The 27,518-nt window shown below is 47.0% G+C and overlaps 1 protein-coding gene across 1 annotated transcript; it reads right to left on the bottom strand.

The window, feature by feature from the left end:
* FAM83D (family with sequence similarity 83 member D) lies at positions 1 to 26,630 on the bottom strand. Its single transcript, XM_033186416.1, has 4 exons — positions 26,024 to 26,630; positions 12,824 to 12,991; positions 6,225 to 6,349; positions 1 to 1,753 (listed from the first exon to the last, which is right to left on the bottom strand). The coding sequence occupies exons 1-4, from the start codon at positions 26,624 to 26,626 to the stop codon at positions 772 to 774; spliced, it is 1,878 nt and encodes a 625-aa protein (XP_033042307.1). The 5' UTR covers positions 26,627 to 26,630; the 3' UTR covers positions 1 to 771.
* Between the last annotated feature and the right edge of the window lie 888 nt (positions 26,631 to 27,518).

Raw genomic sequence — 27,518 nt, 5'->3', positions numbered from 1 at the left:
AGATAAACAAAAAGTAGTTTTATTTTTTCTAAATAGGATTTTGATCACAAAAATGCTGGTAATTCAAACCTTTAAAGCAGAAGAGCATACAACCTAAGAAAAATGCAAAACATATTTCATCTCTCACCTGAGTTAGACTTGGAACACCTAAGCATTCTTCTTAAGAGATTAATACAGTCACGTGTTGCCCAATGATAGGGATACATTCTGTGAAATGTGTTGTTAGGTGACTTCGTCCTTGTGCAAACAGCACAGAGTGTACTTACGGAACCCTAGATGGTATAACTTACTACACACCTAGACTGTATGGTATAGCCAGTTTCTCCTGGGCTACAAACGTGTACATCATGTTACTGCTCTGAATACTGTGGGCAACTGTAACATCATAGTATTTGTATCTAAACATAGAAAAGGTATAGTAAAAATATGGCATTATAATCTTACGGGACTGCCATCATATACGTGGTCTGTCGTTGACCGAAACATCATTATGTAGTGCATGACTATGAAAATTGTGCAAAAAAAAACCCCAAAAAACCTGTATCCATAGTGTTTAAACCATAAAACCAATACCTGGTACATACATGACAAAAACAAAACAAAGCATGTAAATAGGCAGCCTACAGAATTCAAAGACAACAAAGGTGACAAAGTCAGGTAAAATAAAAGGTAAAAGAAAGGCAATTAGGGATCATAGATAGTTTTTAAAGCAGGAAGCTGATGATGTCCACTGTAAGCCTGGAAGAAACCAGGAGTCTGAACACAGAGCAGTTACTGATAGGAAGGATAAAGTGCTACATCTCTAATAGCAAGCAAATTAACTCTGCTGAAATTGCCAGAATGAAGGCCAAGGTGGTTTTCAGTAAAGAGTGTTCTCCTTGACAGCATAGCCAGCATGTGGTTGAGCCGGGACCTGATACCAGCGAAGTGGAATTGCCGCTCTTTGTTCAAGTTTCTAAGTGAGTCACTCAAGTACAGTTCCATGTGGGGGGTGCCCAGGTACTTGGGATAGCCAGGATTGTGGAAGTCAGTGGCTCTGATGGAAGCGGGAGAGCCAGTGGAGCTTGCCACAGAGCCTTGGGAAGACACAGAGGAGGAAGACTTCAAACTGGAAGATCTCGATACAGACATTTTTGAGACTGGTGACCCTTCCGTAGATTGAGTTCCTTGAGGAAAGAGAATGTTCTCATCCATGTCAGTCTGAGTGGTGGTTGACCTGGACCAAACCATGGTTTGAGAGCTTGCTATCCTGGTGGTGACTGCAGTCTGCGTCCCAGCACATGCTGTGGTGATGCTGGTTTGTGTTCCCACCTCACTCACACTCAGCCTTGGCATCTCCTCTCCTGGCTCTGTTTGAGTGGCAGCATCAATGGCCTTTCTGCTCTGGAGCTCATCTCTGTGGCTGTTGAAGTAGTCTTCCTCACTAACAGTGGAGGACTCACAGCCATGGGGCTTGCGCTCTGCCTTGCCCTCTGCGGGCATCTCTGGGTCCAGGTCCGCCTTCCTGGGAGTACTTGAGAGCCTAGCCAGCCGCATCCGCAGCAGGTTGCCCAGGGTGAGCTCCTTAGACTGTGGTTTTCGGTCGGTGAGGTGATCAAACTTGTTGCTGCTCTGGAAGTGAGACAGGAGTTTGGGGCTGATGGGCTTGGACTGGGCATACAGGATTCGGAACTCCAGATCAAAGTGTTCAACCACTTGGCCAGATAGAATAACCAAGTTACTGCTGTTTAATTTGCCATCTGTCCATGTAAAACTTAAGGATTAAAAAGAAACAAACAGCAGCTGGTAAGGATGAGCAATTTTGGTTTACTCACTGGTCCATCTGAATAATATAGCACAGGTATCTTACCACATAAGGGTCACAACTTTGGTGATACAATACCTAACATTTGCATGCATTTAACTAGCCTTAACATATATATAACACATTGCCGGGCGCGGTGGCTCAAGCCTGTAATCCCAGCACTTTGGGAGGCCGAGACGGGCGGATCACAAGGTCAGGAGATCGAGACCATCCTGGCTAACACGGTGAAACCCCGTCTCTACTAAAAATACAAAAACTAGCCGGGCGAGATGGCGGGCGCCTGTAGTCCCAGCTACTCGGGAGGCTGAGGCAGGAGAATGGCGTAAACCCGGGAGGCGGAGCTTGCAGTGAGCTGAGATCCGGCCACTGCACTCCAGTCCAGGCGACAGAGCGAGACTCCGCCTCAAAAAAAAAAAAAAAAAAAAAAAAACATATATATAACACATATGTGTATTACTATAAAAGTAAAAAGGCCATCTGTTTAACAAACACACTAAATGCTCAGCCTCAGAGGGATTTTTTTTTTTTTTGAGATGGGGTCTTGCTATATTGCTCAGACTGGTCTTGAACTCGTGGGCTCAAGCAGTCCTCCAACCTCAGCCTTCCAAAGTGCTAGGATTACAGGCATGAGCCACCTCACCTGGTCCTTGCCTCAGAGTTTTTAAAAACTAGAAAGGGGGCCAGGCGAGGTGGCTCACGATTGTAATCCCAGCACTTTGAGAGGCCAAAGCGGGCAGATCCCTTGAAGTCAGGAATTCGAGACCAACCTGCTCAACATGGGGAAACCCTGTCTCCAGTAAAAACACAAAAAATTAGCCAGGCGTGGTGGTGCATGCCTGTAATTCTAGCTACTCAGGAGGCTGAGGTGGGAGAATTGCTTGAACCCAGGAGGCAGAGGTTGCGGTGAGTCGAGGTCGTGCCACTGCACACTCTATGACAGAGTGAGGCTCCATGTCAAAAAATAAATTAATTAATTTTTTTTTTTTTTTTTTTTTGAGACGGAGTCTCGCTCTGTCGCCCAGGCTGGAGTGCAGTGGCCGGATCTCAGCTCACTGCAAGCTCCGCCTCCCGGGTTTACGCCATTCTCCTGCCGCAGCCTCCGGAGGGAATAGCTGGGACTACAGGCACCCACCACCTCGCCCGGCTAGATTTTTGTATTTTTTAGTAGAGACGGGGTTTCACCGTGTTAGCCAGGATGGTCTCGATCTCCTGACCTCGTGATCCGCCCGTCTCGGCCTCCCAAAGTGCTGGGATTACAGGCTTGAGCCACCGCGCCCGGCCTAATTAATTAATTAAAAATAAAAAGTAGGGCTTGTAAGTATTTAGGCCAGCATCCCCATTTTAAAGGTAAGAAAACTAGGCCAGCACCCCCATTTTAAAGGTAAGGAAACCAGATAAAGGGATTATCACAGTGGGGAGCTACTAATGGACCCCAGATCAGGCCCCAGGCCCTATGAATTGCTAATGCCCTGCTCCTTGCTACTGTTTGAGTGGTAACATGCCTTCCTGCCCTCAAGCTTGTCCTTGTGGCTGTTGAAGCAGTCTTCCTCACTAACAGTGGAGGACCCACAGTCATGGGGCTATGCTGCCATTTTCACAAAACACCATGGCTCAAAACATGTTAGAGCTGATTAGTGGCCATATGCCCTTGCCTGTCCAGTGTCCCTTCCCCGCCTCCCTTGTCTGCTAGCAGAACTCACACCCACCTGTACCCCAGAAAGCTTTCATTATCATACTCTCTCCAACCACAATAGGGGCAGGCGTATGGTCCAGACTGGCCAGAGTATCTTATTCCCTTGGATGCAGGGATTCATTCAGGTTGGGCATGTAATCCCACCCGAGCCAAGTAATTTTTTAGAGATTTCTTTTTTCTTTGTCAAATGGATTCTGACAGAAGGGATTGATAGCAATTCTGAGTGAAAGAGTTTCACCCTTTGGGAGACAGCTACTAAAGACCATGTAAGAAAGCCAGGATCTGGCTGGGTGCAGCGGCTCATGCCTGTAATCCTAGCACTTTGGGAGGCCGAGGCAGGCGGATCACGAGGTCAGGAGATCGAGACCATCCTGGCTAACATGGTGAAACCCAGTCTCTACTAAAAATACAAAAAAAAAAAAACTAGCCGGGCGTGGTGGCGGGCACCTGTAGTCCCAGCTACTCAGGAGGCTGAGGCAGGAGAATGGCGTGAACCTGGGAGGCAGAGCTGGCAGTGAGCCGAGATCGTGCAACTACACTCCAGCCTGGACAACAAAGCAAGACTCTGTCTCAAAAAAAAAAAAAAAAAAGGAAGCCAGGATTGTTGACTTCAAAGGGAGAGCCTGCCTAAGAACAAAAATCAACTCGAAAACATCAGAACCAGGAGACAGTGTTTTGATCAGTGTGTGGGTCCTAGGTCAAGGTGAACTGAAAACCAACTGTAACTTCCTATGCTTCCTTCCAAGTTCTTCAAGTCAGTACGTTTGAGAGTTAGCTGACACTCGCCATCACCCCACTAATGGTGGTATTTGTACCAGAAATAGGTTTCAAATAGAGATCATAAAACACAGTCAACTCTATTTCCTGTAACCAAAAATCTGGCTAATGCAAAGTCCCCCTGAAAACTGCCTTCAAAGCCTGAGAAGGAAGATTCTTTTGAAAGCCTTCAATGAGGCCAGGAGCAGTGGCTCACACCTGTAACCCCAGCACTGTGGGAGGCCAAGGCCAGCGGATCACTTGAGGTCGGGAGTCTGAGACCATCCTGGCCAACACGGTGAAACACTATCTCTACTAAAAATACAAAAAGTAGCCAGTCATGGTGGCATGGCTGTAGTCCCAGCTACTCGGGAGGCTGAGGCACAGGAATCACTTGAACCTGAGAGGCAGAGGTTGCAATGAGCTAAGATGGTGCCACTGCACTCTAGCCTGAGCAACAGAGCAAGACTCCATCTCAAAAAAAAAAAAAAAAAAAAGAAAGCCTTCGATGAGATAATGTAAATAAAACACCTATCCAACACCAAGATTATAAAACATCCTCAGCAAATGGAAGCTATCATCGTCATCAATTTCATTTGAAGAGGGTAGTTTTTATATTTTAGAACAGCCAAAAACCATTTGTAGTTAAGTTTAGTTAATATAGATAAATCCTACTTGGGTTAAAAAAAAATTTTTTTTTTAATAAACTTCTCACAAAAGGAAATTCCAAGAAAAAGAGTTCGTATTTGTTTTTTCCAACAGCCTCTTTGGTGAAGAAAGTTCAAATTTTATTCTGAGCAGTGAGAGTATTGTTTAAAAAGGTGTCAAAATTTTCTTGATCTTACTGCTTCATCTTCCACAAGTCTTCACATTTCTACCTTTACCCAGGGCTGACATGTAATTATCACTCAGGGTTGTATGTTTCTTCAAAAATGGGGTTTTCTTTTTAAAATTCTTTTTTTTTTGAGATGGAGTCTCGCTCTGTCGCCCAGGCTGGAGTGCAGTGGCTGGATCTCAGCTCACTGCAAGCTCCGCCTCCCGGGTTCATGCCATTCTCCTGCCTCAGCCTCCTGAGTAGCTGGGACTACAGGCGCCCACCACCTCGCCTGGCTAGTTTTTTTTGTATTTTTTAGTAGAGACGGGGTTTCACCGTGTTTGCCAGGAAGGTCTCGATCTCCTGACCTCGTGATCCGCCTGTCTCGGCCTCCCAAAGTGCTGGGATTACAGGCTTGAGCCACCGCGCCCGGCCTCTTTTTAAAATTCTACAGACGCACCTCATGCAAACCATTAAAGACAATCTACTGCAGAGGCAGCAAAACATACAACCATTGGAGCCACATACGTAAAAATGGCACAAATTCTAGAGACTGATGTAAACCACTCATTATCCCCACCCCCTCTTCAACCTCCCTGCTCTCTACCTTAAGATGTCATTGCCAATGTGAGACTTCAAAGGTGGGTCAGAAACATAATCAGTATTTTCTAGACTAACGTGCTAAATTACAAGGCTTGAAGCAACATACAGGATTTGAGTCTAAAGATGACAGCTTTGGCTCTGCCTTCAACACTAATGGAGATGCCTGCAACTGCCCCTACCTTCGAGTGACCAGGGCAAGCTAGGTCCAGAGCCCTAAGGAACCAGGATTCCAGATTGTGTGTTGCTGTTAACCCCCAATTCATCCCCTGCAAACCTGGGTCAAGGCTTGAAATCTAGGACTTGCTGACTGTGTTGTGTCAATACAAGTTCAACTTCTGCATTTTAATCTATGGACTACAAGACAGGGGAGGTGACCCCCACCCAAACTGCCTCTAACAGGAGGCTTTGATAACCAGCTCGTATACACAGATGCATGCATATCAGAATGCATGGCCATACAGGCTCCCATTGAGAGGAAAAGGCTTTTACCTTTAGATGACATGCTTCTTCTTAAGAGTTTAGATTAATAAGCCTTGGACGGGTTAGAAACGTACCTGTAGGAGCCTGTTGCCACGCGGATGCCATCAATCAACGTGAACTTTTCGTGAACCTTCCCAATAATTTTAGTTCCTGACCTTGCATAGTAGATATTTCCTGTGATAGTCCGAATTGTCATCAACTGTTGGTGGGGAGTGGGAGAAATATAAATGAACAATTCAGCAATACTCAGCCGTTGAGCAAATGATTAGGACAAAAAGGCTGAGTTTACAATTCCCAGATATAATTATTGGCAGATGCGTGGCTTCGGGTTACCATTTAGTGACAGTACACACGGTACACTAGCCAGACAGTTCTCAAGCCTCAAGTGATGTTACGTCTACACTTGGTCCTTCTTCTCATCTGTTCTTTTCTTATATTTACTTTTGAGACCCTTAGTTCATGTGTGTATGCCTTCTTTTCGAACCTTTTTGGGATACTAAACAACAGAATTCGAGAAATGATTCTGAAGCAAAACGTGTGGGATAAAATCATAAAAGAAAACACGCCAGTAATAAAGAATATTTTAACAAAATCTGAAAGAAGCTAAGCTGATTTTCCTCCAACTTGTTTGTTTAATGGTATCACGTCAGAGTACCAGTCCATCCTCACTCACCCTCAACACCATAATGAGTATGGAGAAGAGGAACATAAGATAGGCGTTCTCCAGCACAGGCCTGCTGAGGCAGAAACACTCATGTGGGGAAAAGAGAGATCAGTTTGTTACCATGTCTATATAGAAGGAAGTAGACATAAAAAACTCCATTTAGTTCTGTATTTGAGATGCTGTTAATCTGTGACCTTACCTTCAACTTTGTCCTTGCAAGAGACATGTGCAAAGGTGACTTAGGTTAAAAGGATTTTGGGCGGTGCAGAATGTGCTTTGTTAAACAAGTGCCTAAAGGCTGCTTATGGTTAAAGGTCATCAACATTCTCTTAAATCTCAAGAAAGAGAAAAACATTTGTCTCCTGCCCCTCCCTGGGCAATGGAACATCTCCGGGTAATACCCATTGTGCATTTTGTTTACTGAGCAAGGAGAAAACCACCTTTAGGAATAAGGTGGGGCTTGCTGGAGCAATACTGCCAAAAGGTTTATGGAGATGTTCGCATATGCATCTCAAAGCACAGCATTTTCCTTTAAACTTATTCATGTTACAAGGATTTTGTTCATATGTCTTACTGCTGATTTCTTCCCTACCATGATCCTATTGTCCAGCCACTCCCTTATCTTTTTGATGGTAAAGATAATTATCAATAAATACTAAGGGAACTCAGAGGCCGGGGCCGGCGTGGGTCCTCTGTAAGCTGAGTGCCGGTCCCCTGGGCTCCGCTTTTCTTTCTCTACACTTTGTCTCTGTGTTTTATTCCTTTTCTCAAGTCTTTCGTTTCCACCTAACGAGAAACACCCACAAGTGTGGAGGGGCAGGCCACCCCTTCAACTCATATCACATGTGGCTTAATGAGCAATGTCACATCTCCTACAAATACATAATTACCAAAAAGGTACACTGGTGGTGGTATGCTGGGGCGATATATTGCACATGTATGCATAATTATTCCTGTAAAATGACACACATAAATGTATAAACAATGGCATACAAAATACTACAACAATTTGCATTCTCTGGAGCAGACCAGTGGCTCTATATCATTAGAAATCTTACACATTTAAATTATATGTGTAAGATTTTTGTTCAACTCATTGATTCCATAAACATAGAGAGCCCCTACTATGTGCCAAGCCCTGAGACAACAGAGATGTAAGGCATGCTCCTTACCTTCAAGGACTAGAATAAGAGAGAGAAACTAATTGAATGATTTAGAAACTACAATAACACGTAACAGCATCCAGAGAAATGAAAACCTATATCCACACAAAACCTCTACACATGTTCACAGCAACTTTATTCATAATAGACAAAAACTGGAAACTATCCAAATGTCCTTCAGTGGCTGAATGGTATAAGACACCATAAATACTCAGCAATGAAAAGGAACAAACTGTTGATACATGCACAACTTGGATGGATTTCAAAAGCACTGTGATGAGGGGAAAAAAGCCAATCTTGAAAGTTACATACTGTATAATTCCATTTATATAATAGACTGTAAATGACAAAATTATAGAAATAGAAAACAAATTAGTGGTTGCTAGGGGTTAAAGAGAGGGGAGTGATGTGACTATATAAAGGAGGAGGAGGAGGGAGATCTTTGTGGTGATGGAAACTGCTGTCTGGATGTGCATGCATGATGATAACATGGCACAAAGCTGTATACACACATTGTACCAATGTCAATTTCCAGGTTTTGACATTGTACCATAAGTTACATAAGATGTAACATTTGGGGAAACTGGGTGAAGGGTACATGAAACTTTTCCGTGCAATCTTTGCAACTTCCGTTAATCTATCAATATTCAAAATAAGCTAAAAATAAAACACAAAACAAAACTATGGCAAGACATAATACCACTTCTGTGGTCTTCTTATCAAATGCGTAATCTGAATTTAACTTTGAGAAAACATCAGACAAACCCAAATTCTACAAAAAATTGGCTAGTTTTTTTTTTTTTTCCTGAGGTGGAGTCTGACTCTGTTGCCCAGGCTGGAGTGCGGTGGCATGATCTTGGCTCACTGCAGCCTCCATCTCCCAGGTTCAAGTGATTCTCCTGCCTCAGCATCCCAAGTAGCTGGGACTACAGGCATCTGCCACCAAGCCCAGTTAATTTTTGTGTATTTTTAGTAGAGACGGGGTTTCACCATGTTGGCCAAGCTGGTCTCAAACTCCTGACCTCAGGTGATCCGCCCACCTCGGTCTCCCAAAGTGCTTGGATTACAGGCGTGAGCCACCATGCCCTGCTAGTTAGTATTCTTTAAAGGTGTCAAGACCCAGCCGGGCACAGTGGCAAATGTCTGTCGTTACAGCTACTTGGGAGGCTAATTGATTCAAGGGGATCAGTTGAGTCCAAGAGTTCAAGACCAGCCTAGGCAATATAGTGAGACCTCATTTCTTTAAAAAAATAAAAAATAAAAAAAAATGAAGTGGGGGCAGTTGGGGGGGGGGCGGGTCAAGACCCTAAAAGACAAAGAAAGATGGAGAAACAGTTCCAGATTAAATGATATGCAGGAGACTTGACAACTAAATGTAAGGTGTGATCCTAGACTGGATTGGATCCTGGAACAGAAAAAGGGCATTAGTGGAATGACGAGGAAATGTATAACTTTGTAAATTAGATAGTATTGATATCAAGTTTATTTCCTGATTTTGTTATTTGTACTAAGGTTTGTAAGATGTTAACATGTGGAGAACTTGGACTAAGAGTATTCAGGAATTTCTTACATTATTTTTGTAACTTCTTTATAAATCTTAAATTATTTCAAAATAAAAATTAAAAAAAAAAGACAACTAGGGAATGTCATAGAGATACACCTGGACTTGGTGGGAGGAGAGCTTCCTGGAGGAGGTGATGACCCCTGAGCCAAGTCTTAAAGGATCAACATATAATAAGCATAAAACATACCATTATGGGCAGATTAGGTGTGGTTTTGTGTATCTTTCCCTTTGACACACATCTGCATGTTGTACATGCCTCTGTGATCGTGGCCAAAGCACTTGTGAGTGCCTGCACATCAATGTGTGACCAAGTTCCTACAGACAGCACAACCCAACATTCTGAACCAGCTACAGAGGCAAAGCATGGGGAAATCAGCTCCCATACGGCAAGGGCACAAATTCACTAGCACAGACAGGCACAGGAGACACAAGCAACCAGGGAAGACAGTGCTTCCCCAGGAAGGAGTAAGACCACAAAAACTGGGGAAGCCAGAGAAATAGGCCTTCTTAAATACCCCTACAGAGGATCTGGACACCTATGAAGGCAGCAACCAACAGTAGGCACCTGAACCGGTACCTGCTCATAGATTTCTGTCTAGTAGATAAATCAGAGAAAATCACTTGATCAAAGTTGTGGCCAGAACAATTCTGTGATTTCTCTGCTAATGCACAGCTTTAATTATAGAAAGAGCGCCTTGAAATTAAACACTGACACCTTCAATTTCTTCACCTGGCTAGATGATAATGCTCTTTTCCATGCCAAAGTGTATCTTCCTTGGGTCCACCTGGCCTCATTTTCTAACCACCTGTTGGGTTACATGGCTGTCTCATCTCAATTGGTCTCTAAACCCCAACCCTAGGCCGGGCGTGGTGGCTCAAGCCTGTAATCCCAGCACTTTGGGAGGCCGAGACAGGCGGATCACGAGGTCAGGAGATCGAGACCATCCTGGCTAACACGGTGAAACCCCATCTCTACTAAAAAAAATACAAAAAACCAGCCGGGCAAGGTGGTGGGCGCCTGTAGTCCCAGCTACTGGGGAGGCTGAGGCAGGAGAATGGTGTGAACCTGGGAGGCGGAGCTTGCAGTGAGCCCAGATCGCGCCACTGCACTCCAGCCTGGGCGACAGAGTGAGACTCCGTCTCAAAAAAAAATAAAATAAACCCCAATCCTGTCTTTATCATGAGGCAATCAACAAGAACTCTGTGGGAGAATCTGAATTCTGTAAATCAAATTGCTTGGTAATAACAAGGTGGTAAGTTAGAGTCTCTTAGGCAATAACTTATAGTACCAAAGACTAAATTCGTTTTGCTGACTGCTTTATATCTAGTAACCCAGTGCATAATAGATGCTCAGATAGGTGATGAACAAATAAAGTTCTGAAGCTCACAGGTTAAGTTGCCTAATTTTTACACTTGATCTTAGCCAAAAGGCTGAGAAGCGACGGGTTGCTTAATTTTCAAAAAACAAATTCTGGGCCAGGCGTGGTGGGTCACGCCTGTAATCCCAGCAATTTGGGAGGCCGAGGCGGGTGGATCACTTGAGGTCAGGAGTTTGAGACCAGCCTGACCAACATGGTAAAACCCCGTCTCTATTAAAAATACAAAAAATTAGCTGGGTGTGGTGGTGAGCACCTGTAATCCCAGCTACTCAGGAGGCTGAGGCAGAAGAATTGCTTGAACCCGGGAGGCAGAGATTGCAGTGAGCTGAGATCGTGCCACTGCACTCCAGCCTGGGCAACAAGTGTAAAATTCCATCTCAAAAAAACCAAAATAGAACAAAAAAAAATTCTGTAATAAATATGACAATTTTTCTTGCTTCTTTCCATGAAAGTGACCAAGCTAGCTATGTTGTATAGGCTTCCACTGAAACACTTAGATTATTTTTAGAATCAGAGAAATAGACATAAAATCTAATTTTACAATAATGAGAAATGAACAGCAGCAGCATGTGATAGTGATTACAGACACTGGGGTTGGAGGCAGACATAGGAGGAGGCAGACCCCAGTTGTGGACACTTGGGTTCTCTATGTCACTATTTCCTGATCTGAAACACAGATGCCACTTACCTGATAGGGCTGCTGCCAGGATTCAGTTACATAACATCTGTTAAAAGCACAGAGCAGACTGGGGGTGGGGCCTAATACCTGTAATCCCAGCACTTTGGGAGGCCGAGGCAGGCAGATCACCTGAGGTAGGAGTTCAAGACCAGCTTGGACAACATGGCAAAACCCTATCTCTACTAAAAATACAAAAATTAGCCAGGTGTGGTGGTGCACACCTGTAATCCCAGCCACTTGGGAGACTGAGGCAGGATAATCGCTTGAACCTGGGAGAGGGATGGTGCAGTGAGGCTAGATTGTGCCACTGCACTGCCACCTTGGCGACAGAGTAAGACTCTGTCTCAGAAAAAAAAAGCATGGAGCAGTGCCAAATACAGAGTGGGAGCTCAACAAATACTGGTTGCCGTGATTAAAAGGGCAGCCTCCTGGAACTACTGTCAAAAGCAGCAGCTTCCAGGGTGGCCTTCGGGTCTTCAACAAGGGAGCTGGTCCAGGCTCTATTGAAGAGGCAGGACAGTACAGGGGAGAGGCCAAGGTCTTGAATCCTAACGTTTCTTTCAACAGCTTAATTGAGATCTAATTCACAGATCATACAATTAACACAAATTCTGTAGTTTTTAGTATATCCACAGATATATGCAACCACCATCATTGTTAGTCAATTTTAGGACATTCTCATCAGTTAGCAATAACCCCGTCCTTCCCTCCAACTCCCCAGCCCTAGGCAACCACTAATCGATGTCTCCATAGATTTCCCTATTCTGACTTAATGGAATAATATCATATGTGGTCTTTTGTGACTGTCTTCCTTCACTTAGCATGTTTGCAAGTTCATCCATGCTGTAGCATGTATCAGCACTTCATTCCTTTTTATGGTTGAATAGTACACGATTGTATAAATAGACAACATATCATTTATCCACTTATCAGTTGATGGGCATTGGATTGTTTCCACTCTTTGACTTTATGAATAATGCTTCTATAAAATTCATACACAAATTTTTGTGGAGGCCTATATTTTCATTTCTCTTGGGTAGACACCTAGGAGAATTGCCAGGTCACAGGTACTGTCCATTTTCTGTAAGACCAGGCAAATGACTTTGCTCACATCCTCAGTCCCTTCCTTGTAAACAGGGACACTGCCACCAACCACCTTGTAGATCATGGATGCTTAGCCACATTCGTTGACTGTGGTGAAACTGGATATAGTGTACCACAAACCTTTTCCTGTTCAGGATGAACTTTCAGATCCATGCACATATCCAAAAACTGAGAGAGGAGAGCCTGGTCCAGAAGGATATACACAGCGACTCCCTGTTTTCTGCATATTTCTTGAAGGTCTCTGAAGATGTCGATGTCTGTGAACACATCCATTACCACTGCAATCACCTACAGGTGAAACGGGGAAGAGCACATGGTCAGCTTATAGGACACCACCTTACAGCATGCTGTCTGGACTCTGGACTCCACTCAGAACTGGGAAATGATCCCTATCCAACAGTTATCCTTCCCTCCTGCTTCTGCAATATTGGTGCTCCCCTCACCATAGACTCTTTTGCACCTCCAAAGACACCTGGGCCCCATATCCTACAAATCTTGACTTGGCCTAGCTAACACTCCATGCTGTCACTAGGAGCTAATACTCCCAGCTAAACTGTCCATGCTGGCAGGTTTCTCAAAAATACAGATCAATCCACTGCCTTGCTCTCTTATGAACCTGCTCCATTCGCCTTCTATTTCTCCACTAAACCCCTGTCTTACAGGCTTAATTCAGATCAGCAAGCTGTCTGGTTCTGTGGATAACACACTGTTATCTTTGGCTTGTAGACTTCCCCAGCAGGATTCAGTTTGCTGTCCATTAAACAAGTAAATAAAACCTTACATTCTCTCTGAGGGCCCTTCTGGGGGGTAGCATTCTCGAAATCTATTTTTTAAATTATTGTCTGGTTTTGAATCTTAATCTCTGACTTTTTTAAGGCCTGCCCATTCACCACCAACTCATGACTTGAAAGCAACCAAAGCAGGCCCATGGATTCTCCCATCTTCTGCTTCCCTCCTACTGCATACCACATTTGTTAACATTCTGTTCTTTCCACCAGCCAGGCCTGATCAGCTGTCTGTTGGGCAGGTTCTAACCAAATGGCTTCCACCGCACTGGCCTCTCCTCAGTAAAAGGCTCTCTCTGCAGTTCTTTGGTATTGTCCACAGTGCAAGCCCACAGCAAAGAACGGGGAAATACTTCCTAAGGATTCTGCCCTTAAGCTCAGAGTAGGCCTTTCTTCTCCCCAACAGCGTGGCTCCACTCATGCCTCCCAAGTGATTTTCCACACCTAGCATCAGACTACAATTAAGAGCCACCTTTTAGCCACGCATTCTTGGGCAAATTACAGCTATTTCAAATGTCTGTTTCCTGAGCTGCAAAATAGGGTTGTATCGAGAATTAAATGACTATGTTACATAAAGTACAAGGTACAAAGGATCCCTTAGTATCCGCTCATTTATTCACTTTACCAGTCCTGAGCTGGAGCTGTCCAGACAGTTCAACACAGGGAGACACTGCTCAGCTTTCCTCGCTCTTTTAAAGACAGGCTGCTCCGGCCACAATGCCTCTAATCACACCCTTTGCAAGCTTAAAACCAAGGTCCTCAGCAAACTCATGGCAAGGCAGTGGGGGTGTCCAAACATCCAGGCTTAGAAACAGGTCCTGACAAACTGAGTCAGAAGCCGGGGGTGTTAACTAAGGAAACCAAGGCTTGGGAGCTCTTCTGTAGTCTGGAGCTATAAGTTTCTCCTTCCTCCCCATTTCAACAGTAAAAGCCTGTCTCTCAGAATCACATTAACTCTTTTTCTGAAAGTTAGGATTATTCATTTATGGGTTTCACTCCTTCTACTGCAGCAAAGGCTCTTGAATGGGATTGATTCATTTCTGTGGTCCCAGAGGACTCAGGACAGTACATGACAGTCATTACTCCTTAAGAATTTGGGGAACTAAAGAAGGAAGGAAGAGACAAAAAGGCAATTTGGCTGTCTTTCTCCAGCACTCCAGGGCCTGGTCTGCTAGGATGTGAGACCTTGAAATGCCAGTTCCTGGGAAGTCACTGCTATGAGGGGGTCAAGAAGACCAGTTACTCTCCTGCTGCCTTTCCCTCCCCACCCCTTTTAATGATGCTGTAAGCTGTGGGCTATTCTTGGTAAAGAACAAGGCTGAAACCCACTGAACACAGTGATTTAAAAAACAAGAAACATTCTTTCTGAACTCATGGCATCCTCTGAAGTTTATATCCTCCACTGGCTTTACACATTCTATTTTGACCGTCCTATTCATCCTACTCATTCGGGTCATACAGCAGGGATTAAAGACAAAAGATCTGGGCATAGAACCCAGCTCTACCACCTACCAGCTGTGTGACCTTGGGCAAGTGGCTTAATCTCTCTGAGCCTCAGTTTCCTCCTCGGGAGGATACAATTAATAGCATCTGGGTCAAAGGGCTGCTGTGAGGATTAAGTGAAACAAAGCATGGAAAGGGCTTAGCACAGGAGGGCAAGGCAGGAAGCGGGTGCTATTATGCAGCCAAGACCTCCTCAGAGCCCACCGTGGGCTGCACACTGCACTAGGCAGAAAGATGGCTATGAGGAATTTGACACAGACCCAACTTACCTCAAGGAGAGGACACAGGATGCAGAGAGGCAAAATGATATATATAGCCTAAGCAATTAAACTAAGGGGGCTGGGCACGGTGGCTCATGCCTATAATCCCAGTGCTTCCGGAGGCCAAGGTGGGTGGACTACCTGAGGTCAGGAGTTTGAGACCATCCTGGCCAACATGGTAAAACCCTGTCTCTACTAAAAATACAAAAAATTAGCTGAGCATGGTGTCATGCACCTGTCATCCCAGCTACTAGGAAGGCTGAGGTATAAGAATCACTTGAGGCCGGGCGCGGTGGCTCAAGCCTGTAATCCCAGCACTTTGGGAGGCCCAGACGGGCGGATCACGAGGTCAGGAGATCGAGACCATCCTGGCTAACACGGTGAAACCCCGTCTCTACTAAAAAATACAAAAAACTAGCCGGGCGCAGTGGCGGGCGCCTGTAGTCCCAGCTACTCGGGAGGCTGAGGCAGGAGAATGGCGTAAACCCGGGAGGTGGAGGTGGAGTTTGCAGTGAGCTGAGATCTGGCCACTGCACTCCAGTCTGGGTGACAGAGCGAGACTCCGCCTCAAAAAAAAAAAAAAAAAAAAAGAATCACTTGAACCCAGGAGGTGAAGGTTGCAGTGAGCCGAGATCACACCATTGCACTCCAGCCTGGGCAACAGAGCAAGACTCCATCTCAAAAAACAAAACAAAACAAAACAAAACAAAACAAAAACAAGGTGTCTCCTCCAGTGGTGGACCATAGGCACTATAGGTACTCAAATGCTTACCAGATAAGAGCAGGGAAGGCTTCCTGGAGGAGATGGCATTTGAGCTGAATCACAAGGACATTTGGACAAGGGCATGGGAGAAGCGAAGGGAGGAGAAGGCATTCCCACAGGAAGCCATATGATGACAAAGGAAGAGGGAGGGAATGACGGGGTATGTACCAGTCTAGCTGGAACGTACAGCATGTATGAAAGGGAGTCACGGGACATGACTGGAAAAGATGGATGAATGAGCAAGATCACAGAAGGCCCTGAATGCCAACCGAGGAATCAGTTTCAAACTTCCCCACATTGCCTATATAAGAGTAATGAGTTCAAAGTGAACTCATTATCATCCCAACAGGATGGGAGAAACTGATGCCAGAAGAGACTGGTATAGGTCAGAGTCTGGCCCCACTTCCTCCAACACAGGACCTACAACACGTCAGTCACGTGGATATTCTTTAGGTTAAGCAACTTCAATAAATGTTTAGGAGGACTAGAGACCAAATGAAGAAAAATCAGTGACATGGCAGAAGCAATGAGGGTTGCAGAAGAGGGAAGAAGGAAAATCAGTGGCAGGCAAGAAGCAATGAGGTTGCAGAAGAGGGAAGGAAGCCATGGGAGAGCCCAGCAGTGGGCGATGGGCTGAGGATGACAGGGAGAGGGATATTCTGATACAAGGAAACAGGAAACACAAGACAAGAAGCAAGAGTGAGGGGTGGGCTTCGAAACGAATTTTGAGGTGGCAGTAAAACCTTCAGAAAGAGGTCTGGAATATGCAGGTGTAAGAATGAGAGTAGCACTCACAGGAGAAAGCTAAAGAGGAAAACGCACACACCTGCTTGCCTCTCCGATTTCCCACTCTTCTTTCAAATCTTCAGGGGGGACCCAATCGAGGCAGGCAGGTATTGAGCCCTGAGGATCTAGTGTCAATCCCTGTCCTCGAGAACGCAGTCTAATGAGACAGGAGACAAGCCAGGGGTAACAGAGTGGCCAATGGACACGTACCTCAGTGCTTCTGGAAACAAAGACCAGAAAAACCCAGCCCAGCTGCTGGATTAGAGACCTGCTGGAGCCAGAGGCATGGGCCCAGGAGCCCACAGCACAAGGCACCACCAAGCTGAATTTTGATTCACCACTTAACAAAACAATTGTGCAACACCTTTGTTATATGGTGAGTAAATACCTAATTTGCTATTTGTTCCACCGTTTGGTTTTAAAGCCTCACCCTTTCCTGCGTGTTGGATTTGAACACTCGTCCTTAACACCCTCAGGGTGTGTAGAGTTGATGGAGGTTTTTCTTTCCCTGACTCCCCCTACACCCAGCATCCCCTCCTTTGTTACTAAGGCAGGACTCTTAAAAGTATTCATCTATTTTTTGTTTTTGGAAACGAAGTTTCACCCCATCGCCCAGGATGGAGTGCAGTGGTGTGATCTCAGCTCACTGCAACCTCCCCCTCTGAAGCACAAGCAATCCTCCCACATGAGCCTTCCAAGTAGCTGTGACTACAGGCTCATGCCACCCCACCTGGCTAATTTTTGTAGCCATAGAATCTCACCATGTTACCCAGGATGGTCTCCAACTTCTGAGCTTAAGTGATCCACCCACCTTGGCCTTCCAAAGTGCAGAGATTCCAGGCATGAGCCACCATGCCCAGTCAAAAGTACTTGTCTTTTACAGAGGAAAAGTCCACAGTCCTACTGTAGAAGCAATCAGTAGGGAGGTCTTCCTTCAAATCCCCATTCCCATCCCCATCCCCCTATTCCTGTGTCCCAGCCCTCATGCAACCAATTCCTGCGTAGCTGAATTAGACCTGGGGCTAGACTGAAGGGACACTCTGTTCACCGAGCTGAGCAATGACCTGGACTCATCCACTAACCGGCCGAGTCCTGCTTTCCAAGCCAGGATGCATCTCCTAGGTGTCTGGTGCTCATGCTGAATCCTGTGGGCCCAGAAATACACCTGGACTTGAATACTGATGTGGAAATTGGCCACTGCTCCCACTCCTGGAGGCATAATGTGCGAAGGACAAAGGCATGTCTGGAAGGCAGGCAGCCCTTGCACATCAAGTGCCCACAGTCATGGCACTCTCCCAGTCTGTGCTACGTGGAGCCCACCCACTCTCTAAGGGCTAGAAAGTCATGAGAGTGGTGACTTTCAAGAGTCCCTACCAGGATCAACACCCATTTGCAATTTGCAACTCAGTGCAAGTCAGTTACAACAGGAGATGTGAGGAGGACGCATCCAGCTGGTCAGGGGCCTAATGGCCAGCCTAATGCAGCACCCCACTGTTCCTGCGCTTCTCCAGCCATATCTGGAGCAACTGCACCTGTGCACATCATCTCAGGTGACAAATCACAAGCCTATCTCTCTCAGTCCTTCTTCCTAACCCCTCCTGATTTGTAGCAAGGGACTTGGGAACCCATGTAGTTGAACAGCAGACATCATGATGGCCTTCTTGGTCTCTGGGAAGGTCACAGACCCTGTTTATGTTACTTGCCAAGTAGAACTGAACTCTTTTCTGCTTGCCTTCTTGCACAAAAGCTCAAAAGTGCTATCTAGAGATTTCAAAACCCCATTACCTATCATCCCCAATCTATAGATGAGAAAGCCAAAGCTTGAAGAGGTTAAGTAACTTATTCAAGGTGACAAACTTAAGCAAGTACAAGGGCTGGAATTTCAACCCAGGTCTGTGTGACTCTGCAGTCATCTAAGAAAAGTACTACACTCAGTATTTTATATCATTCCAAACAAGTTTAATGGGCAATTCTTCACATGATTGGGAGCTCAGAACGAACACTAAAGGCTCAGTAGCTTAGCCCATGAAGTGCACGGGCTCAAGCTCACCACGGATGATTGAGACTACCTACCTCATAATGTTTACTGGCAGTTCCTAGCATATGGAAAGCCCTCAAATGGCAGCTAATCATATTCTTAGTCCCAATTCTGTCACTATCCCTGGACAAGCCATTCCATCTGAGTCTCAGTGTCCTTAAAACAAGGCCCCTTCCAGCTCTTCAAAGTCAGTGATTCATACACACTCAATAGGCAGGTCTGGGCTCTGACCAGGCACATGTGCAGCCCCAAGAGGCCCCTCAGGGCCAGTCATTCCAGTTCTCATTCCAGCTCTTCTTCCTTTGTGTGAAGCAGGAAGTTCGTACCGATCACCCCTTCTCACTGCACCTCAGTTTCCCTCCCTTCCCTCCCAGAGTCATAAAGTGAGGTCAGGTGTACAACATGCTTGGAATTCCACCAAAGATCTGCACACATTCAAAGATATGTCAGTTAGTTCACAACTGGGGGCGATTTTGCCCCCAGAGGGCATTTAGCAATGTCTGGAGGCATTTTTTATCGTGGTAAAATAGATAAGTTTGCCATCTTAATAATTTTTAAGTGTACAACGTAGTGGCAATAATTACATTCAAAACCATCACTACTATCTGTTTCTTTTTCTTTTTCTTTTTTTTTTTTGAGACAGAGTCTCACTCTTTTCCCCAGGCTGGAGTGCAGTGGAGCAATCTCGACTCATTACAACCTCCGCCACCCAAGTTCAAGCAATTCTCTGCCTCAGCCTCCCGAGCAGCTGGGATTACAGGTACCTGCCACCATGCCCGGCTAATTTTTGTATTTTTAGTAGAGATGGGTTTCACCATCTTGGCTGTGCTGATCTCGAACTCCTGACCTCATCATCCACCCACTTCAGCCTCCCAAAGTGCTGGGATTACAAGCGTGAGCCACCACGCCCAGGCTATCTGTTTCTAAAACTTTTTCATAGCCCCAAACAGAAACTCTGTGCCCATTCATCAGTAACTCCCTATTTCCCCCTCTGGAGACACTGAATATCATGACTACCTGGGGTGATGGACACTATTGGCATCGAGTTGAATGGGGGCCATGGATGCTACTCAACATCCTACAATGCACAGGACAGACCCTCAGGACAAAGAATTATCCAACCCAAAAGGTCAATAGTGCTGAGGGTGAGAAGCCCTGCTTGGGGCTGACACGAGCATTTGGAACAGAAACTGATCACACCACACAGGCTCTACTCTAATGCAGAGGAAAGTTATGCAAGAACAGGAAAGCCTTAATTCAGATACATCCAAGTACATGCCAGGGGCCCCCAACAGATTCCTTAGCTGCTACTCCTCCTGGCAGGGCTCTCTGGGAATGCAATGATCCCCACTACTAACGCTCGGGTTATCAAGAGGATGCCCGAGGGTGAGGTCATAGCAAAAGGGGCCTCTTTGGAACAAAAGAGCATAGGGAATAGGCACTGGTAAGAAAGGTGACTCTGAGGAATCGGAACCTCCTGGTGGTACCAGCTTTGCCTCTGAACTCCCATTCAACAAACCAGGAATAGCTGGACAGCCAATTCATGAGCACATTGCCAAAATGACACTACATAGCCCTTCCAGGCAAGGGGCCACAGCCCAGCCAAATCCCAGTTCACATAGCAACAGAGGCAAAAAGCTGAATGAGTCATCAATAGATACAGTGGTGGAGGGGTGGACCTAGAGCAAGTACGTGGGGAAAATATCCTGCATAATTCAAGATTATCCAAAAACTTCCTTAGGAAGCAAACATATGGGTTCTCAAAAGGTTCAAAGCACTATTTCCTCCAGTTTTGGTGAAGCTCGCCTAAGCACCTAGTAAGCAGCCAGCTTGTATTCAAGCCATGCTACACATAATTGTGTTTTTATTTATTTTTTAGAAACAGGGTCTTGCTCTGTCACCTAAGCTGGAGTGCAGTGGCATGATCATAGCTACTATAGCCTCCAACTCCTGGGCTCAAGTAATCCTCCTGCCTCAGCCTCCTGAGTAGCTGGAACTACAGGCACATGCCACCACACCCAGCTAATTTTTTAACTTTTTGTAGAGACGGGATCTCACTATGTTGCCCAGACTGGTCTCAAACTCCTGACCTCAAGAAATCCTCCAGCCTTGACCTCCCAAAACACTAGGATTACAGGCATGAGCCACCACGCATGGCCAAACTATTTGTTTTTAAACACTGTACCTCATTTAGTGTGGCAGAATGCCCACACTTTGAAAGGTATATAGAAACGGTGTCAAGGAAGGGGCTGGCAGATTCACAACCCCCAGGCACAGCCACCCAGGGACAAATACTTGCTGAGTAGAAAGGCAGACAGAATCACCTGAACTACTTTTCTTCCTACCTCCCACTCCCTTCCCCCCGCCCTTTATTTCTCCTCAAAGCATGTAGCTGAATGGAGCAAAGCTGCACATAATAGGCCCCTACAGTATTTACTGAGCACCTTTTATGTATCAGACACACTGAGTAATTCTGCGTGGTCAGAGAGCTGCTGGATAAAACCTAGGCCAGAACCAGCCATTTAGGCTGCAAAGCCAGGATTAGGCCCTGCCATTTACCAAGTAACCCTGGCTTCCTGTGCCTATACTCTGGTCAAGGAGCTTCATATTCTGGCTCCTTCCAGAGACATTCCTGAAGATGCAAGGTGGTCCTCAGACCACCTTAGTGAGGGCAAATAAAGCTGCACGGGGCAAACACTGAGCTCTGACCCTGCTCTACTGCAGCCTGGCCCCAACCTCTGGGGTTAAGTGGGACCCTTCACGTGGCATTCAAAGTTCCTTCATTCACCCACCAAAAGATTCCCATAGATCCCTCTGCTCCAGGTACCAGAAGTATCTATCTGGCTCTATCTTTCCCAAGGAGAGGAAAACGTACTCTAGTTTACAAAACCTAAACCCAGAGACCTATATTCTTCTGGCATCATGAACCACCTTCCCCACTTGATGGGTTGAGGAGGTTCTCTGCCAGCCTTAATGCCTCCTCCTCTAAAAACTGACCACCTCTTTTTCTTCCTGAAAAGGACAGGTCTAGTCACTGTCATTTTCCTGTTTATAGAATACGCAACACGGAAATTAAAAAGTCCCAATCTTCAACTGTTACAAACCTTCAGCCTGCTGAAAACTAACAAAGCTCCAATCCTTCCTCATGGCAGGGAGGCTGTGTAGGGATTAGGAGTGTGGGCTTCAGTGGTCGGGCACAGTGGCTCACGCCTGTAATCCCAGCACTTTGGGAGGCTGAGGCGGGTGGATCACAAGGTCAAGACCAGCCTGGCCAACATGGTGAAACCCCGTCTCTACTAAAAATACAAAAATTAGTGGCAGGCGCCTGTAATCCCAGCTACGTGGGAGGCTGAGGTAGGAGAATCGCTTGAACCCGGGAGGCAGAGGTTACAGTGAGCCGAGACTGTGCCACTGCACTCCAGCCTGGGCAACAAGAGCAACTTTGTCTCAAAAAAAAAAAAAAAAAACCCTACAAAATTTAGCTGGGCTTGGTGGTGTGCTTCTGTAATCCCAGCTGCTCGGGAGCCTGAGTCAGGAGAATCACTTGAACCCAGGAGGTGGAGGTTGCAGTGAGCTGAAATCATGCCACTGCACTCCAGCGTGGGTGACAGAGCAAGACTCTGTCTTAAAAAAAATAAATAACAACAACAACAAAAAAAACATGTGAGCTTCAGAGCTGGAACTAGACAGACTTGGGCTTGAGCCCAGCTCTGTCCCATGCTAACTGTGTGATCTTGGGCAACTGACTTAACTTCTCTGTGCCCGGTCTTTTCTTAATTGTAGCCTCCTCACAGGGTTTGGAGAGTTAAATGAGGTAATTCAGGTCAAGGGTTTAGCACAGAAACTGACCCATTCTCAATGCTCAATCATATCACCATTAGGTACCTTTGCCATCACAACATGGATGCAGAACAGCTTTTCATTTCATCCTGAAAGCAGCCTGAGACCTACACCTTTATGGTCCTCACTGTCACAGGTACTAGACTTCAAAGGATGTGGTCAAGGTGACACACAATGCATGCCCTTAAACAGTGGTAGCACTTAGCCAACCACCAGATCTGCTCTCTGTCACCTCTCCCCACCCGAGCACAGGCTCCTGAATCCTCCACAGCGAGTGTGGTTGTTAACAGTGGTTCAGACATTCTGTGCCTCAATTTGAGTACAGGGTCCTTCATTCTCTAGCTGCATGACTTTGGGGCTACTTAACTTATCTATGCCTCAGTTCTATCAGCTGTAAAATGAAGACGATAATTGCACCTTCCTTGGGATTACTTAGAACAGTGCCTGGCAAATAGAAAGCATTACTTTTTTTTTTTTTTTTTACAGAGATAGGGTCTCCCCATGTTGCCCAGGCTGGAGCACAGTAGCCATTCACAGCATGGTCATAGTGCACTACAGCCTCGAATTCCTAGACTCAACCGATCCTCCTGCCTCAGCCTCCTGAGTAGCTGGGACTACAGGCACATGATATCATGCCTGGCTTTTTTTTTTTTTTTTTTTTTTAAACAAAAGAGCCTCTGGGACCTCAAATTCAGCACTGTCTCAAACCCAACTCATTTCAGCATCCCTTACTCTAGCTTCCTCTCCTACAACTAACCCGCTATGGGGAATTTGGCTGCCCCCAAACATTCCAGTTCCTTAAACACTTGTGGGCCAGCCCCCATACCCTAGGTCTGGCAAGCCCAACCCAGCTCTGAGGTCGCTGCCACTCCACAGACTTTCTTTCTTCAGCCCTTTCCGCAGTACCTGTAGCAGACTCCTCACTGCTTCCCATCAGCACACTGTCCACCCTCAAGTGTCAGCAAGGTTGACGCCTTCTGTGGCCCCAGGCCTGGTAGTGTCTGATACACAGCAGGCAATGAGTAAGCAAATAATTTGGCATCTATTCGACCCACTGAAAATACTCATTGGATTTTTTTTTTTTTTCCCAAGACAGAGTCTTGCTCTGTTGCCCAGAGCTGGAGTCCAATGGCACAATCTCGGCTCACTGCAACCTCCACCTCCCAGGTTCGAGCAATTCTCCTGCCTCAGCCTCCTGAGTAACTGGGATTACAGGTGTGTGCCACCACGCCCTGCTAATTTGTGTATTTTTAGTAGAGACGGGGTTTCACCATGTTGGCCAGACAGGTCTCGAACCCCTGACCTCGTGATCCGTCCACCTCAGCCTCCCAAAGTGCTGGGATTACAGGCTTGAGCCACCGTGCCCAGCCAATACTCATCGGATTTAATTTAAAGGTAACTTTCTCAGTTAAAACTGCCCAGATTCCAAATATAGCATCTCGGAGGGAACTGTGGGTAGCTAGACTTAGGGCAGCAGGTTCTATCTGGAAATGTCAGTATTACAAAATGCCCGTGGGATGAGGGAGAGTCTGAGCTCCCGGCTCCATCTCCTCAGGCCAGCACGTGAGTTTAATTTCCCTCTGGCCTCTGGTTCCAGTGCCCCTTTGCTATCACTAAAATTTGGGGATGGGCAAAAGACTAGAACAATCCACAGCTCTCACTATATAGACCAGTTCTTTACATTTTTCAGGTTCCAAGCGCTCAAGTTCTACTGGAGGTGAGCTTTGGGAATGCATACCTACACAAGTCTGCCTTTTCCATCTTTTTAATCTTCTCACTGAACCCGCAAGGAAAATGTCTGCTCCATCAAAAAACCCTCAGCCCACCCAAAGCACCTCAGGGCTGGTAAAAGCCTAGCTGCAGCCCACAACCACTCCCTCAAAAGCAAGGCACTAGATCACTGTATCCACTACCACTGCAACCCCACCAGTCAGGGAAAGAACATTAAGAATATTGGTGAGAGTTGGGGCTTGGACTTGGACATGTCAATCTGACAATGCACTGGTATCTTCACCCACAGTCAGACACACTCATGTACCAGCCCTCACAAGTCTTACCACGGCTGGGGCTTTATCTGCCATGTCCCTGGCACAGGCAGACAGCCAGGAAGCCGGGCACTGCCAGTCAGCAAGCAACCTGACCATGGTTCCAGACCAAGGTGTCTGCCACCATACTGTATCTGCCACACCCACATGCAGGCTGCCTTCTTCCTCCTTGATCCCCAGCACCCTGCTGCAGCTTCATCGAGGCCGGCAAGCAGACAAGACCTCCACCGCGCCCATGATCATGCCATACTGAGTCAGACAGTAGGACCAAAACCCACTATGAATACAGAGGCCGATCTAATGCAAATGTATCTGCATTTTAGGAGACCACTGCAATCTGGCACAGACCCAGCCTAGGGAAAACTCCTTGCCCCTTTCATTCACAGAGGCAAATTTCCCCTCCAGTCTCTGGCAGTAGAAAAAACGGCAGGGGGCCGGGTGCAGTGGCTCACGCCTTAATCCTAGCACTTTGGGAGGCCGAGGCGGGTGGATCACCTGAGGTCAGGAGTTCGAGACCAGCTTGGCCAAATGGTGAAACCCCGTCTCTACTAAAAATACAAAAACTAGCCCGGCATGGTGGCGGGCGCCTGTAATCCGAGCTACTTGGGAGGCTGAGGCAGGAGAATCACTTAAACCCGGGGGACGGAGGTTGCGGTGAACTGAGTTCCCGCCACTTCACTCCAGCCTGGACAAAAGAGCGAGACTCTGTCTCAAAGAAGAAAAAAAAAAAAAAGACAAGAAAGAAAAAGTGGCAGGGGTCTCACTTTGCCACTTGTGTTTATCTGCTTTTTACAACATAAGATGCGTGAAAGTAATTAGCAATAATAATTGATTCCTAATGCCCCGTAGTTGTCTCTGGAGACCACCTTCCTGGAACTTTCCCTAGGTAAGTTCTTTGGTAATGAGTCTCCTAAGAAGCTCCTGAAAGTGGGATCTAGCGTTGGCTGACAGCCGGGGAAATCGGCAATTTTCCAAGTTTGATTTCAACTGAAATTTGGAGATGGGAGTACTTCTGGTCCCTCCTTCAAGGATATGAACGTTAGGAGATGGAACCCGGACACAATTCTTATCCTTGGGAACCGAGGCTTCCCCACTATCCTCTGCCACCAGGAGCGGCCCGGGGGATCCGGGGAAGACACGCACAGTGGGGTGTGAGTCGGGGACCCTGGGACCCCGTGGCCCGCCCTTCCGGTAGGGAGCTGAGGAGGTAGTCGCCCCGGCCTGTGCTCTCAGCAGGCCTCAATTTCCCATTCTTGAAGGGGGTCTCCCGTGCGACCCAGGGCCCGGAAGGGCCGCTCACCTCTCGCGCAGAGCGGAGCTGCTGGCGCAGAGCATCCTTGCAGCCGTAGGGGCCGCCCTCGCCCGCGCCGCGGGGCTGGAAGTGCGCCTCGACGCGCGTGGCGCCGCGGTAGGCGCCCTGGTAGAAGGCGGGCCAGCCGAGCTCCAGCAGCGGCGGCTCCAGGTCCGACTGCTCGGGGAAGTAGGTGCCCGACGAGCAGTCATGCGAAGAGCCGAATGAGTCCTCGGCCGCCGCCGCCGCCGCCGCGCCCTCCTCTCCCGGCCTCTCTGCCGCGCGCAGGATGGCTTGCACCTCATCGGGGTTCAGGAAGCGAGCCAGGCGCTCGCGTCGCAGGAAGGCCGCGAAGGCTTCGGGGCCGCCGGCCACCAGCTCCTCCAGAGCCAGGCGCCGTGACTCGCTGAACAGCTCGGTCGGGTTGGGCGGCCCGCACGGAGACAGGCAGGCAGCCGGCAGTTCGTCCAGGCCCTCGGACAGCAGAGCCATAGCAGCACTCGGACGCCACAGCCCTCGACAAGAACCAGCCTGCAGGCCCACTTTATAGGCAACCTTTGAATCAAACAGACCCGCGCCATTGGCCGCACCTCCCCGCCTCGATTCTCCCATTGGCTGCATTCCTTAAACCTCTACGGTTCCGCCCCCTCATGCGTTATTGGCTGCGATGCTGGGGTTGCTAAGCGGAATTTAAACTTGCAGGGGCAAGACGGGCCGCAGAGCAGGGACAGAGCGGGGAGAGCCGGGCTCCTGGCCATCCCAGGGCGCCCCCTGCCGGCCACCCCACAGAGCGGCCATACAAGGCCAGGGACAGGCCTAGGCAGTGAGGAGAGGCAGATGCCGGCTTCCAGACACGTTGGCCACGCTGCTCCTAGGCTCTCAGAGCTTTGGCATGGCCAACCATATCGCCTTTATCCCTTGCCTTTAACCATGTATTCATTCATTAAAAAAATACCGGCTTATCATACTAGGACCGCTCCTTTGATTACACCCTCGGGTAGTCTTCTCCCATTTCATCGGTTTTTGCCTTGTAAAACTCCAACCAACCCTGGTTATATCCTACTTTGCACCTGCACCCCGGCAGCCCTACAGGGCTGGAGAAAAAAACAAAAAGAGCATAACCATGCTTACTGACTGGTCATGTTTTAAATTCATAATCTGTAAGACTACCTGCTAGGAGGTAGTCTAAAGTGCTGGGATAGGAGGTGGCTCACACCTGTAATCCCAGCACTTTAGGCGGCCTAGGAGGGCGGATCACCTGAAGTCAGGAGTTTGAGACCAGCCTGACCAACACGGTGAAACCCCGTCTCTACTAAAAATACGAAAATTAGCTGAGCATCTTGATGTATGCCTGTAATCCCAGATGCTCGGGAGGCTGAGGCAGGAGAATCACTTGAATGTGGGAAGAGGAGGTTGCAGTGAGTCCAGATCACACCACTGCACTCCAGCCTGGGCGACAAGAGCGAAACTCCATCAAAAACAAAACAAAACAAAACAAAAAAAC

This window comes from Trachypithecus francoisi, unplaced genomic scaffold (genome assembly GCF_009764315.1).
Source record: "Trachypithecus francoisi isolate TF-2019V2 unplaced genomic scaffold, Tfra_2.0 Lachesis_group21, whole genome shotgun sequence".
NCBI classification, from domain to species: Eukaryota; Metazoa; Chordata; class Mammalia; order Primates; family Cercopithecidae; genus Trachypithecus; species Trachypithecus francoisi.
The sequence above is the reverse complement of the archived record's forward strand: the minus strand, read 5'-3'. Positions and strand labels throughout refer to the sequence as shown.